This window comes from Cheilinus undulatus, linkage group 3, assembly GCF_018320785.1.
Source record: "Cheilinus undulatus linkage group 3, ASM1832078v1, whole genome shotgun sequence".
Classification (NCBI taxonomy): domain Eukaryota; kingdom Metazoa; phylum Chordata; class Actinopteri; order Labriformes; family Labridae; genus Cheilinus; species Cheilinus undulatus.
The window spans coordinates 17,146,639-17,160,318 of NC_054867.1; the positions used below are offsets into that span (position 1 = coordinate 17,146,639).

A 13,680-nucleotide genomic window follows, 5' to 3' on the forward strand; every position below is an offset into this window, starting at 1 on the left:
TCCAAGCCATACATCACCAAGTGCAACGCAAAGCGTCAGATGCAGTGGTGTAACGCACACCGCCACTGGACTGTAGAGCAGTGGAGAAGCGTTCTCTGGAGGGACGAATCATGCTTGTCTATCTGGCAATCAACCCTTAATTCCAGTTAAAGGAACTCTAAATGCTTGCAAGAGCTTTTGGTTTGGGGATGGCCCCTTCCTGTTCAGACATTACTGTGCACCAGTGCATAAAGCAAGGTCCATGAAGATGAGAGAGTTTGGTGTGGATAAACTTGACTGGCCTGCATAGAGTCCTGACCTCAACCCCACCTTTGGGATGAATTAGAGCAGAGACTGAGAGCCAGGCCTTCTCGTCCAACATCAGTGTGTGACCCCACAAATGTGCTTCTGAAAGAATGGTCAAAAATTCTCATAAACACTCTCCTAAACCTTGTAGAAAGCCTTTCCAGAAGAGTTGAAGCCGTTATAGCTGCAAAGGGTGGACTGATATCATATTAAACCCTATGGATTAAGAATGGGATGTCACTTAAGTTTATATGCAAGTCACGGCAGGTAAGCGAATACTTTTGGCAATATAGTGTATCACGCTGGCAGACAGTTGAGCAGTCACCTGCATGCAGAGACATGATGTTGCATTTATCTATTGATGCGCAGACTTCACTCCGCAGACTTGCAAACTGAGAGCAGAGGTAAAATTGTTCAGTGAGAGGTTGTTTAAGGGCTGGACTGAAAAAGAATTTCTGTCAGTCAAATTAATGATCAGAGTGAGAAGACAAAATGAGGTAGAAGTTCCAGTGCTAACCTGAGCAGGCTAGCGCTGTTGTAGCGTTTGAACAGCAAAGCTTAGCAGTGGCTAAAATTCATGCCAAAGACATGCAACACTATCTTCTTTTATAAGACAAGCTTTTGGTGCGACTCTTGGCTCCTTTTTTGATAAAGAAATGTGGTCAACCTTTAATTGAACTGCTGCTATTTCTAAGCTAATGGCTACCAGCTTACAGCGCAACTCAACCCCAACTGTACTGATCTCAAACTCATGCTAAAACAGGTCAGCAGAAGAGCATCTTTTCCATCATGTAAAGCTTCCAGTTTGGCTCTTTTCTTTTTATTTGATAGAGAAATGTGGTTCAGTTCTGACAAAACTGCTGCAGTACCATAGCTACATCCACGGTAAACACAACACTGGCAGCAGCCGTTGCTATTGGCTCACAGTTCAACCAAACCCAGTCAGTAGTGGGGTGCTGATTGGTCAGAACCTTTTTTGGTTTGGCACAAATGTTGTGGATTGGAGCTTTGCAAGATGGATTTGCCTGATGACAGTCTAGCAAATCCATCTGCTTTGCAAGGTTACGATAACCGATGAGCACCAATAGACCCCCTTCACCGTGAGCCAGGGTCTTAATGACCCTGATGCCTACCATGAGACATCACTGTCCAGGAGCATGGATTGGTCAGCTTTAATCCCATCATAAAGGTTGATTTGCATGTTTGGAGCTTAGAGCAGAATTTAAACATTGGTATCTGTTGGTCTAATTTAAACCATCTCTGTGCAGCGGGCATGGTTTATGTGTCACATTGAGGCTTGAATGTATGACTTTTCCCTCCACAAGGGCCCTATTACCACAGAACGTTAATGCTCCATGTCATTGTGCTTCCATTCAGTCACTTTAGTACAATAATTAATCAAAATAAACATACAGCACTTGACAATAAGGCTTTTATATTCGGCACTAATCAGACAACTCATTAGGCAGTAATGAGCCGACTCTGCCTGCTTGTGTCGTGTTTGGGGGAAGTTTGGCGCATGGGGAGAGGTGTTTGTGTCTGTGTGAGTAAGGCTGTGGGGGGGTGGGGGGCACTAAACATAGGCGCACCAACACTACACAGTCACACAAGCGCCCACACATATACACACACGGCAGCCGACACTCCTGTAGTCCCACTCCAATTATGGCAGCATCTCACCCGGGAAGAAGCCCACTTACCCAGCGTTCACTTTATGAATAATTGATTGTTTGTGCCAGTGTTGTATTTGTAAATACACGTTTGCTCTCTGATTAATAGTTTTCTAGACATACTCATTTGTTCAATTTGATTAGAGTCTTAAATGTATTATTTATTAGCTGAAAATGCTCTATGAGTCATCAGGAGGGCAACAAGAGGATTTGGCATGAGGACACATCTGCATGTAAACAGACATGCTAACATTGATCCAGACAGACAGGGCAGGTGGCGGCATACGCCGCAAACATTTCACCTGCCTTTAAACCTTTTGTTTGTACTCACCATCACATTCATTAGAAATACTGTGGGTGGCCGTGAGCTTCTGTAGCCAGAGCAGGAAAAAAGGTTAAACGCACAATGCAAATGTGATTTAAAGCTTTGTGGGAGCTCTAAATATGGTCTTTGCAGAAAAAGAAAGGCTATGACCTTCTGGTTGTTTGTAACGTGGGTGAATCCACACAATCTCCTGCCTTTTGTTGATTCATTTCGAAGCAGCAGTTGGCTTTACGAGGAATGAGGTCATATGTGCTGGATAAATATAAAACAAATACTGTGCCACATGCAGGAATGAGGAATTTTAATTTATTCACAAGGGAGCAGAGCAACACAGGCGGCACAAAATTGTCACAGTGATGGGCCACATACCTGTTTCAGTGCTGGGGATTTGTTTTGTCTTGGCACAGGAAGCTATTTCACTTGTACACTTAGCTCTGCATGAAAGTTTTTAAAGAAAATCATATTCAACGTAGTATGCAGCTCCAGCAAATGCTTTATGTTTCAGCAGCTGCAGGAGACACATAGGAGCGCTCATCGTATGCTCAATGGATGGCGAAACAAGTAAATGCAGGTTGGCTGGTTGATATCTTTGTGGCTCTAGGGAGACCTCTAACTGGCTTTGGGAGAAGACAACATTTTAGACCATAAACATCAATCTAGATGTCAAGTATGTGCAAATGAAATTAAAGATTAGTTTACATACAGCTCATTCAGTCACGGTTCAATATGGGTTTAGCTCAACAGAAAATAAGAAGAAATAATAATAATTCTAGATTTCTGTAATTGCTGACTGATCCAAGAGCTGTTGTTCACTGCTGGCAATTTTCACTGCCACTCTTGAGAGATACCACCCTGATGTGTTTAAACTGTGGAGAACAAACATGTCTTTTTGAATACATCTCTCTTTTCCTGACCGAGAGTGCACAGTTCCTGAATGTTCATTCGTGAGCAATGGAAAGTCCGCTAACTATTGACAAAAGCATGTAAAAGCTACTAAATTTAAAAAAAAACACTGGCAGTAGCCGCTAAGCTAGCGGCTAGTGGATTTGCGCTAGACACAATGATGACGGATGCATCTGGGAATGCCATTAGCCTATGTAATTAGCATTAGTGATGCTAACAGCATGTTAAATGCCATAAACCTGTGTTAACACATTAGCATTTCAACATGGAAAAATGTGGTGTTTATCTGATTTTTCTGTGATTATCCTATTACATCGATAAGGAGCAATGAGGGTTATATAAGGACTTCCTGTGATAGTTTTGACAGCCTGTGAAGTAATAAATGATCCTATTTTTGATCCTCAGCCATTGTCATGGATATCTATTATATTGTTGCTACATGTTTTAATTGTGTGACAGCAGTGACGACATTGTTTGCTGCTGGAGTAGTGTCTGAAACCATTTCAGTATTTTGCGGATGAATCCACTACATAGTCCTCTGTATACACTACGCTATGTAGTGGATAGGGATTAGGGAATGAGTGAGGGGTGTCAAACTCATATTGAGTCCAGGGCCAGGTTCGCTTCAGTGAGACATCCTGAGGGCCGAACTATTTGGTCCAGAGGTGTCAAAGTCAATCACAGCGGGAGCCGGATACAGAATTTAGCTCTAACCTGAGAGCCTAACAGGGTCAACATTTGACCGTAAACTGTCAACCTCATTTTCACCAGAAATAAGATATGAAAAAAAAAAATTTCAACTCAACACTGATGATAAATCATTTAAAGATTTAAACAGTCAAATCATAAGTTAAAGGCTCAAAATCTGAGAAAAAGTCAGACTTGTTAGTTCATCAGGGCAAAACACAAAATTTAAAGGAAAAATCATTTTTAAAAGGTGAATATATAAGAAAGTCAAAATAATGAGTTTAAAGGTCAAAACGTGATTGAAAAAGTCAAAGTAATGAGTTTGAAGGTCAAAATATGGGTTTTAAAGGTCAAAATAATGAGTTTAAAGGTCAAAATATGGGATTTAAAAGTCAAAATCATGACTTTAATAGTCAAAATATGGGATCAAAAAGCCAAAATCACGAGTTTAAAGGTCAAAATATAGGATTAAAAGTCAAAACCATGAGTTTAAAGGTCAAAATATAGGATTAAAAGTCAAAATCACGAGTTTAAAGGTCAAAATATAGGATTAAAAGTCAAAACCATGAGTTTAAAGGTCAAAATATAGGATTAAAAGTCAAAACCATGAGTTTAAAGGTCAAAATATAGGATTAAAAGTCAAAACCATGAGTTTAAAGGTCAAAATATAGGATTAAAAGTCAAAACCATGAGTTTAAAGGTCAAAATATGGGATTAAAAGTCAAAATCATGAGTTTAAACATCAAGATATGACTTAGAGTTTTGAATTGTGGATCAAAAAGGTCAAAATATGAAAAAAAAAACTAAACATTTAGAGATGAAAAGGTCAGAATACAAAATAAAATGTACCAACACAAACTAATATCTTTTCTCACCTTCCTGACTTTTTGTCTAACAATTTTTACTCTTTTCTTTTCAGATTTTTATGATTTACTAAGGATATTTTAAATCATCATGGTTAAGTTTACACATTTATACTGTAGGAGATCTGCAGAACCAAAACCACCATCTTTTAGTCATATTGGACTTAAAACAAGCTTTAAGCAGCTGATGCATTGTTGGAGATGCAAAGCCCTGCTGTGCTGGGCTCAAGTGTGCTGGGCTCAAGTCAAACCATTCCAGCATAAAGCTTTTTTGTTGTGAAGGAGGCAGGCCTCCTTGTGAGTGAATATCTTGGTTTCCCTTGCTGTGCTCATAAAATCAGAGCTGAAAAACTAAAATCATGATTCAATCTACACTGTTACCGTCACAAATGAGCCTGTTGCGCTACTTTTACTAACCACAGTGGCTAATTGTTTGAGCAAACTCACCTAACACGGCAGAAAAACATATTTGCAGGGTAGATAATTTCCAACCAGTGTGGGTCGTCTGTTGTGTTCTGGCTTTTTTCTTTACTCCAACAAATTGTACCAATGCATGCACCAAACTGTGAAGTCTGAGCCAGCTGATACAAATACTGTTACACAGCTAGTTGTATAGCTCTACTCTTATTTTTTCTGAAAAGAAAGAAAAGTAAGCAGACTGTGCCGCTGTAATCTATGAAGCTTAAACTGCTGCAAGAAAAATATTTGTTTCTATCAGGAACAACAACCTGAAGAGCTGACTGCAGTAAACCTAAGAAATGACGTTATTTACCTGTTAAAAAGACTGAGAAATCAGATGAAGTACCTTTAGATAACCTGTTATTGTTCTCTCTCCCTTTACTCAGAATGTTTTCAAGTTTAACTGAAAGCTTGATTGTGTACAGCAACAAAGACTCTGTTGCATTTTTTGTTTTCTGTCTCAGTGAATCTATTCAGGTGTGTGCAAGAATGCTGCTACAAAGAACCTCTTAAATTTAGTTCTGTTTCATAATTTGTAAGGAATAATGTATTATGAGCTGCTGTTGTGAAATGAAACCCTGACAGGGCGAGCAGGATCCAACAGTAACAACCCACTCTCTTTACTTTATCACTTATCCTTTCATTACACAACCATTTACTGAGAAATCAACTAATTAAGAAATCTTGCTTTGGAAATGATTGCAGTGACCTCAGAATGATTGCTTTCTTCAATTATCTAAAAGTCTGTTTGAGTTTCCCACAATATGAGTTGATTCTCCTCTTTAAATTAGCTAACCCAGCTGGTAAAGCTCTCATTAAATGGAACATTTCCACTGATGGTGAGGTGATACAAGGTGCACAAGGGGCAAGAATCACACAAAACTTTGAGGTTTTGAGGTTAAACTTCCACATTACTGTCAAAGTTTGTCAACTTCTTCCTTCCTAATGACTTTTCACACTTTTAATGTGCATCAGGTTCAGTTTTGGCTTACATCCTTCTTTGCTTTTTCATGCTTTTTATCAGTTCTTTCCTGCAGACAGTGGACTAATCTAAAATGTACTTTTATGACTTATTTTTATGTATTTACTTCTTTTTGAGATACACTTTGTGGACAAATGTATTTGGCCACACCTGTTAATTATTGAATTCAGGTGTTTGAATCAGACCTGCTGCCACTGCTGTATAAAATCAAACACCCAATTCAAGAATGGGTTGTACTGACGAGCTCAGTGACTTCAAGCATGACACTGTGATAGATGCCACCTCTGCAATAAGACAGTTAGTGAAATTTCCCTGCTTGATATTCCACAGTCCACTGTAAATGATATTATTAGAAAGTGGAAGTGTTTAGGAGCAACAGCAACTATGGGGAAGACCACATGAAATCACAGAGTGGGGTCAACAACTGCTAAGGCGCATGGTACGTTCAAGTCACCTTTGCTCTGCTAATCCCATAGCTGAAGTGTTCTGAACTTCCCTTGGCATTAATGTAAACACAAAAACTGCACAGCAGGAGCTGCATGAGATGGGTTTCCACAGCTGAGCAGCTACATGCAAGCCTCACATCACCAAGTCCAATGCCCAGCATCAGATGAGTCATGAGTGATAAGTCACATTTCTCTGTTTGGCAGTTAGACGGGCTAGAACATTACCTGCCTGACTGCATAGAGCCAGCCTTGAGGTTTGGTTGAGGAGGAATAGTGGTGTGGGGCTGTTTTTCAGGGTTTGGGCTAGGGCCCTTATCTTCAGTTGAAGGCCAATCTTAAAGGTCACATATTTAACCCCTTTAAGACAAGTTTATATTGGTCTCAGAGGTCCCCAAAACATGCCTGTGAAGTTTGTTAGTGAAAAACACTCCAGTATTGGATTTTTGCATGTCTAAAACCCTCTCTGTTTCAGCCCTGCTCAGAAGGAGCTGCTTCTCAGCTGCCAGCTGATAGGAGGATCAAGAGAGGAAGACTGTATTGTCTTCCAAGCAGGGAGGGCCAACCGAACCTGGAGGGAGTGCTAACGCCCCACATGACATCATGAAGGGAAGACCTGAGAGCAGCTTGTTTCAGCACACATTTTCGCAAAGATTGGGGGTGGGGGTCTCATTCTTGGGGGGGTTTGCGGACAGGCCAGGGACACATGTTTTGCTAAAAAAGCCTGAAAATTTGTATTTTGCATTGCATGTGACCTTTAATGCTTCAGCATACAAAAACATTTTGGACAATGCTATGCTTCCAACTTTGCTACAACAGTTTGGGGAAGGCTCTTTTCTATTCCTAAATGACTGTACCCCAGTACACAAAGCAAGGACTATAAATACATGGCTTGATTAGTTCAGTATTGAAGCATGTGTCTGGCCTGCACAGAGCCCTGACCTCAACCCCACTAAGCCTCTTCGGGATGATCTGAAATGGAGATTGTGATTGTGAGCCAGACGGTCCTGTCCATAAATGCTCGACAGAATGGATGGGCAGAAATTCCCACAGAAACACTCCAAAATCTTGTGGAAAGCCTTCCAAGAAGTGACAGCTGTTATGGCTGCAAAGGTGGGGCCAGCTCCATTTTAAAGTACATGTATTTGAATACAATGTCTTCACTGTCCCTATTGGAGAAATGGTCACATAGTGGGTTTGCAGTCAATTCTCCAGATTTTGTCATTTAAGATGCATCCCTTAGCAGCACAGGCAATATAGGACACAGACCACAGTGTTATGTGAGCCAGAGGGCAGCTTAATCTAATTGAGCCATCATTAGCTTGTCTTTTATTTCCACCTGTTCTTTTTGTTCTGCTGTGGCATGGCCAAAGGTTTATTTATAGTATGTGAATGGCACCAAAGTGCACCATTCATTAAAAATGCTTAGAGTACATAATGAAACACCTTGTAGGCTCACTGTAGAAGATATTATTTCACATTAGCCACAAATGTTTTCTTAACTCTAATGATGTATATTGAAGTGTAGCAGTCATGTGAGTTCTGGGCTGTGCTTTGATTTGGCTGTGATATCTTATGCATTGTTATTGTTGAAATCGCTAAAACCTGTTGCAAAGAAGCTGTGGACGAATGCCCAAATACTCAGTGGGGGGGGGGGCGGGTCTCACATACAAACTGACAGACATGTTGCATCATTTGGTGTGCGTGTGCATTGTGGCTGTGCGTGTGTTTGTGAGTATCCTTGGGAGTGCTAGCAGGCCAAGTGAAGAGAGAAGGAAAAGCAGCACTGCTCTGCACCATATGCCAAATATGAGCCTGCCTGCCAATTTGTGGGGGATACTGGCAAGTGCTAGCAAGGCTGAATTCTTGACAGAGGGAGATGAATAATTGAACATGTGCGGAGCGAAGTTCTGTTGGGATAGAGCAGGGTGCCTTTATACATGGAGAGGAGGAATGGAGACAGTCTTTGAGCAAAACTCTTATTTAGATAGTAATGTGTTTGCTTTTTGTAAACAAGTCAAAAAGTTGTAGAGATTTAGAGATAAACTTGAATTATGTTATGACATGAGTGGGAAAAAAGAGCTTCTCTTTGGGATTTATTCGTTTTTACATCAACAGCTACACAAACAGACAAAAGCTGGCATCAATAATATCACTTGGCATCGAATCATGGCAGGAAATTGAGAAATAAATAAAAGTTTGGAAGAAATATGTGATATTAAATCAGCTTCATTGAGATATGTATCAACCTTGGTTTACAGTTTGAATTTAAATGATAATTTATGAAGTCTTCTTATCAGTCTTTTTCTGCCTTAGGGATATGCAACTTTACACCAAACTCTCACACTTCTACTCAGTAGTTGGCAGTGCAGCCTATTTTAAGCTGTACATTATTTATGGATAGCATGCAAAACAGCCTAAAATCAAACTTATGCAAGAGATTGGGAAAAATGTTTTTTGCTATAGCACCTTTAAACATAGCTCATGTACAGCTACAATACATGTCAGTGAGACTTCTGGCATGTTGAGAATGTTTTTGATCCAACTGTGAGAATTACATCGTCATTACTATTCATAGCAGCTTCAGAGTGGTGATTACATGTCAGAGACAAGGTCCTTACGCATACGGTCCATATGTTAAACATTCCCATTTCATTCACAGCTATCGTTTGTGGAAGTATGTCATCAATCAGCGTATCATCCTCTTCAGCAAATTTACTAAACACATCCTTATAACATATGGTCCATCCTTTCAGTGCTTCAAGAGTGCTAGCATTCTCTGGGGGTGAAGCTGGCAGTGCTTCAGTGATTTACTCACATCAGAGTGCTATCCTCATTATGACAAAGCAAATGTTCTGATGTTCAGGCTGCATCATTTGAGATTCATGTGTTAGCATGTTAGCACTTGCTAGTAAAGACCTAAGACTGAAAATGTGCCCCTACTGCATGTTGTCAAACATTAAAACTGAGAACAATGTCATGCATTACAGGAAAAAAGTAAGAAACCATGGTTAAGGTTAAACATTTTTAATCATGTGATGCTGATGATGATCACGATGCTGATTATTATTGCTTTTGCTGCTATTATTAGCTATAGATCCAAACCAGCTTCTTTCTTTCTTTCTTTCTTATCTAATGAAGTTGAAGTTTATGGCATGTCAGTTGTGTCACCAATAAATGTGGAGCACACCCACTTCTACACACATCACTACACCATTGGGCATCCCAAATTTTTCCTTTCCTTGAGAGCCACATAAGTAAAAACTGGATCTTACTCCACTCTCAGCTGGGTTTTCCAGTCTTTATGCTAGGTTAAAACAGCTGGCTGCAGCCTTACTTTACTGTACAAATAAGCCAAAAAAGAAACAAATAATGTCAAATGTGCAATAAAGGTGACACAATGGACCAAATTACACTTAAGGGCAACATTTATAAATGTTCAGAAAACCTCATGTGAGCGACAGGTCATGTCATGATTATGACAGTAATGGCTAGTTGATGGCTGACAAGGCAAAAAGCCAATCATTTTTAAAGATTTTGGGGAGGCCAGTCAGATTTCAGAGGGTCCTGGTCAGCTCAGGCTACCACTGGCTCCACCCCTGGAACATCAGTTGTGCTGCTGTCTGCTGCTGTAATCCATTAGGGTGTTATAAATCAAGATCTTTATTATTTTGTGTGCCAATATGTTTACTATTAATATTGTGTTGTCTCTATTTAGTTAAAAACCAGCACAAAAATATGTTGTCAAAATGTTTGTTTACAGTGTAAATATGGCAGCACTGCTTTGTCCTAAAACTAAGAAGAATAATACAGTCTAGCACAAGCATCAGGCTCTGTTGAGGGCCATATTTTATTTAATTTAATAAATTTTCAGGGGGGCAATCAAAAATGGGCTGCAGGCCACATTTGGCCACCAGGCCATAGTCTGGACACCCCTAGTATAAATAAAGTTACTGGAATGGGCCAAGCAGAGATTTGAGAGAACGTGACTGAGGCCAGGTAGGGTTAGGCCGGATTTTTTTAACCAAACACATTTACCAATGTTTTTGGTGGTTAGGTTGTATGATTTAGATGTAAATATTTCTTTCATTAGCCACAGGAGATGTTGGTCAGCCTCACTGCCTTTAGGAAAGTCCAGCTGAGTGACAACACTAAAGCTATGCTATACAGCTATGCAGATGGGGTCACTTAATCCACATAATTTTGCTAATTCTGATGAAAAAAGTCGCTTTGCTTTACAAACATGTTCCTCCACCTGCTGCAATCCAATCAGGTTGTTAGGGTCCTGATAGAAAAGTGAAGCACTGATTTATTTCCATACAAAATAAACATGCATCTACATTGTTGTTCGTTTTTGATTTAATTTGCTAACTCTGTGGTGCTAAAACCCCCAACTGCATAGCTGTGTAGCCTAGTTTTGCCTATCATTGCATCTTTTGTGGCTAATAGCTATAATGTCAAAAAACGAATAAAACCGCCTACAATATCGTGGTGACATTTTTCAAATGAAGGGTGTTAAACCAACGTTTAGACATGAAAATGTAAATAAAATATGCAGCTAAAGGAGTGAAAAAGGTTTGCATTAAACATGATGGGAATCTAAGTTTGTGCACCAAATTTTACTGCAGTTCAGCTGATAGAGGTCCAGACATTTCACTCAGAGCAACAAATATCAACCTACCAGAGGAGCACTAAAGGAGAGTTAGTGGGATTCTTCCCCTGGGGACCAAAACTAATTGCCCAAACTTTTATGGTAATCAATCTGAGAGTCTTTGAGAAGTTTTAGTTGTTGGTCTGGTAACATTGCTATATGTATTTAAGACTTCTGTGGCCCAAACTTTCCTGAAAAAGGCAAAGTTCAAGTTATCGATAAACAGTTTTCTTGAACTTTTGGAACAAATCAAGTCCTTTAAGATGGGGGGCTTAGGGCTGCCAAGAGACTTTACTTAAGTATTTTGTTTATTTGCTATACTGTCATTGCTGGGATGCAATGTTCAGGAACCAAATTCATTTGGTCAGACTCTGTATTTTTCTGAGTTTCAGTCAGCTTCAAGGCTTCCTAGATTAAAAATGTAAGTACAAAATGCAAAAATGAGTCACTGAGATTGCTTCTGATCAAATCTCACGATGCTGGAGGACATGAGAAGGGCAGGCAACCATGCAAGAAAGAGACGTCAAACTCTCCTCGAAATGCCTCTCCACTTTCTGTCACAGGGCTGCGGTGCCAAGGTCTGAATAAATACCTCCCACACAAAAATGCACACAAGTGTGTGCAATGTGCATATGCAATAATCTGCAATTCTCCTGTGTTTCACTGAGTGAGCACAAGAGCAATAAAGAAATCACAACAAGTGTTTGAAGATAATGATGAATCCCAATGCTGGAGGCAATGACAACAAGTATAAGAGAGAAAACAAACAGTATTCCGGTTAAATGGTACTGCCTGGATAATAGACAGAGACAAATATGAGTATCTATGCAGCTGTGACAGCAAATTTTCTCCAGTAGCAGCTTTATGTTCTGTATGTGTCACTGTCCGACTATTGCCTGTGACTTTCCATTAATCCACAGAAATTGATCTGTTTTGTTCCCTCTGTTTAACTGCGACTCCAAACCTGCAATGCCACTTTTACTGAAACCTATTATGTTTTAATCATCTTCTCTCTCCCCTCTCTTCCCTCTCTGCTTCCCTCCCCGATGACAGATACCACCCTGTCCAGCGAGCGTGGTGAGTACTGACGCTGCACTCTCTCTTGATTTAGAGCCATCTGTGTGTGAACTCTGCCAGCAACAGTGGATTGGCTGATTGTGTTGATGTGGAAGGAACCATTCTCACATGCGAGGGGTCGGTGGGGGAGCCCAAGCACAAACATCATTTGCATCACCAGGAAGCTGTTTTCCTCTTCATCCACTGCATGTTGCAGAAAATGCTGAAAACGTCAAGCAAGGGCGATTATGAAAGCAGCAATCCATGGACCCATGTGGCCAATCAGAATTTGAATTTAGCATATTTTCTCTGTGCAACCTACTTAGTCAATTTACCCCCTTTTGACTTCACTAGTATTCAATAAAGAGCCAATAAGGAGTATCATTTTCACTTTGTTTCATCCCAGCTTTAATGAAACACTGTGTTGTCTGCATAGAGAGTAGATGCACTCGCCCCCTCGGCCTCGCTTTTCATTTTATTTTCAATTTGACTCCCCTCTGTTGTGCTGTTATTAATGGCTTCCTTGGCTTGGAGGAGCACTTTAATCACTTTATCGCACTGGTTGAAAGGGAGAGCCCATCTGTAGCCATCTTTTTATGCCTTTGGTTTATTTTGCAGTGCTTCATGTGTACGTCTGATTTGCCCTGTAAGCAGCGTGACAGCACTACTGTCAGCTGCTGTGTTTCTGTAATACTGCTTTGTGTGCTTATAGATAACCCCCCCCCCCCCCCCGTACATGCTCCATCCCATCAGAGTTTCAGTGTGGCACTGTGACAAATAGTGATCTTGCTGAACTTGCTCCCTGCTCTATGAAGGATGATGCTTTGGGGTGAAATTGTCTCGCTAAATTGGTGCTGTGGCATCACACGGTGTAGACAAAACACCCCACGCTGTGTGTCTGGGCTCGGAAACTGCAGAGTGGAGAGAGGGAAGGGAAGTGTAAAGTTGTGGTTCAGATCAAGCACTTGCGGTTTATTTTTGTGCGCCTGGTTAACCTCCATCCACTGGTGGAGGAAAGAGTGACACAGAGAGACTTCTGTGATCAATTTTTCATCGCCATGCCAGCAACAGTGTGACACTTTTTACAACAGAGCCTGGCCTGAAAGAGGAAAAGGAAATACAGAGCAACAATAGGTAAAGATTTGTGCATATCCTGAGTACCAGCCTTGATTTTGATCTCATGTCTTCCTGTTTTAAATCTCCTAAACCAACATTGTCAGATGCCACAAGAGGTTACAAAAAGTTATAATACTTTTTAAACATAAATAGTAGCCTAATGCTTTTTTTTTTACTCTTGCATCAGGCCATTTTACCATTCAAACGACACTATCCATAATTTCGTAGCCTTTGAAGAGG

At 40.4% G+C, this 13,680-nt stretch overlaps 1 protein-coding gene across 2 annotated transcripts in view; it reads left to right on the forward strand.

Moving 5' to 3' along the window:
• cdh4 (cadherin 4, type 1, R-cadherin (retinal)) overlaps positions 1-13,680 on the forward strand; it is a 374,266-nt gene that overhangs the window by 139,418 nt on the left and 221,168 nt on the right. For both annotated transcript variants that reach the window (XM_041783129.1, XM_041783130.1), the window contains exon 3: positions 12,322-12,345. In XM_041783129.1, coding sequence (XP_041639063.1) covers positions 12,322-12,345 — 24 coding nt within the window. The remainder of the gene's footprint in view (positions 1-12,321; positions 12,346-13,680) is intronic.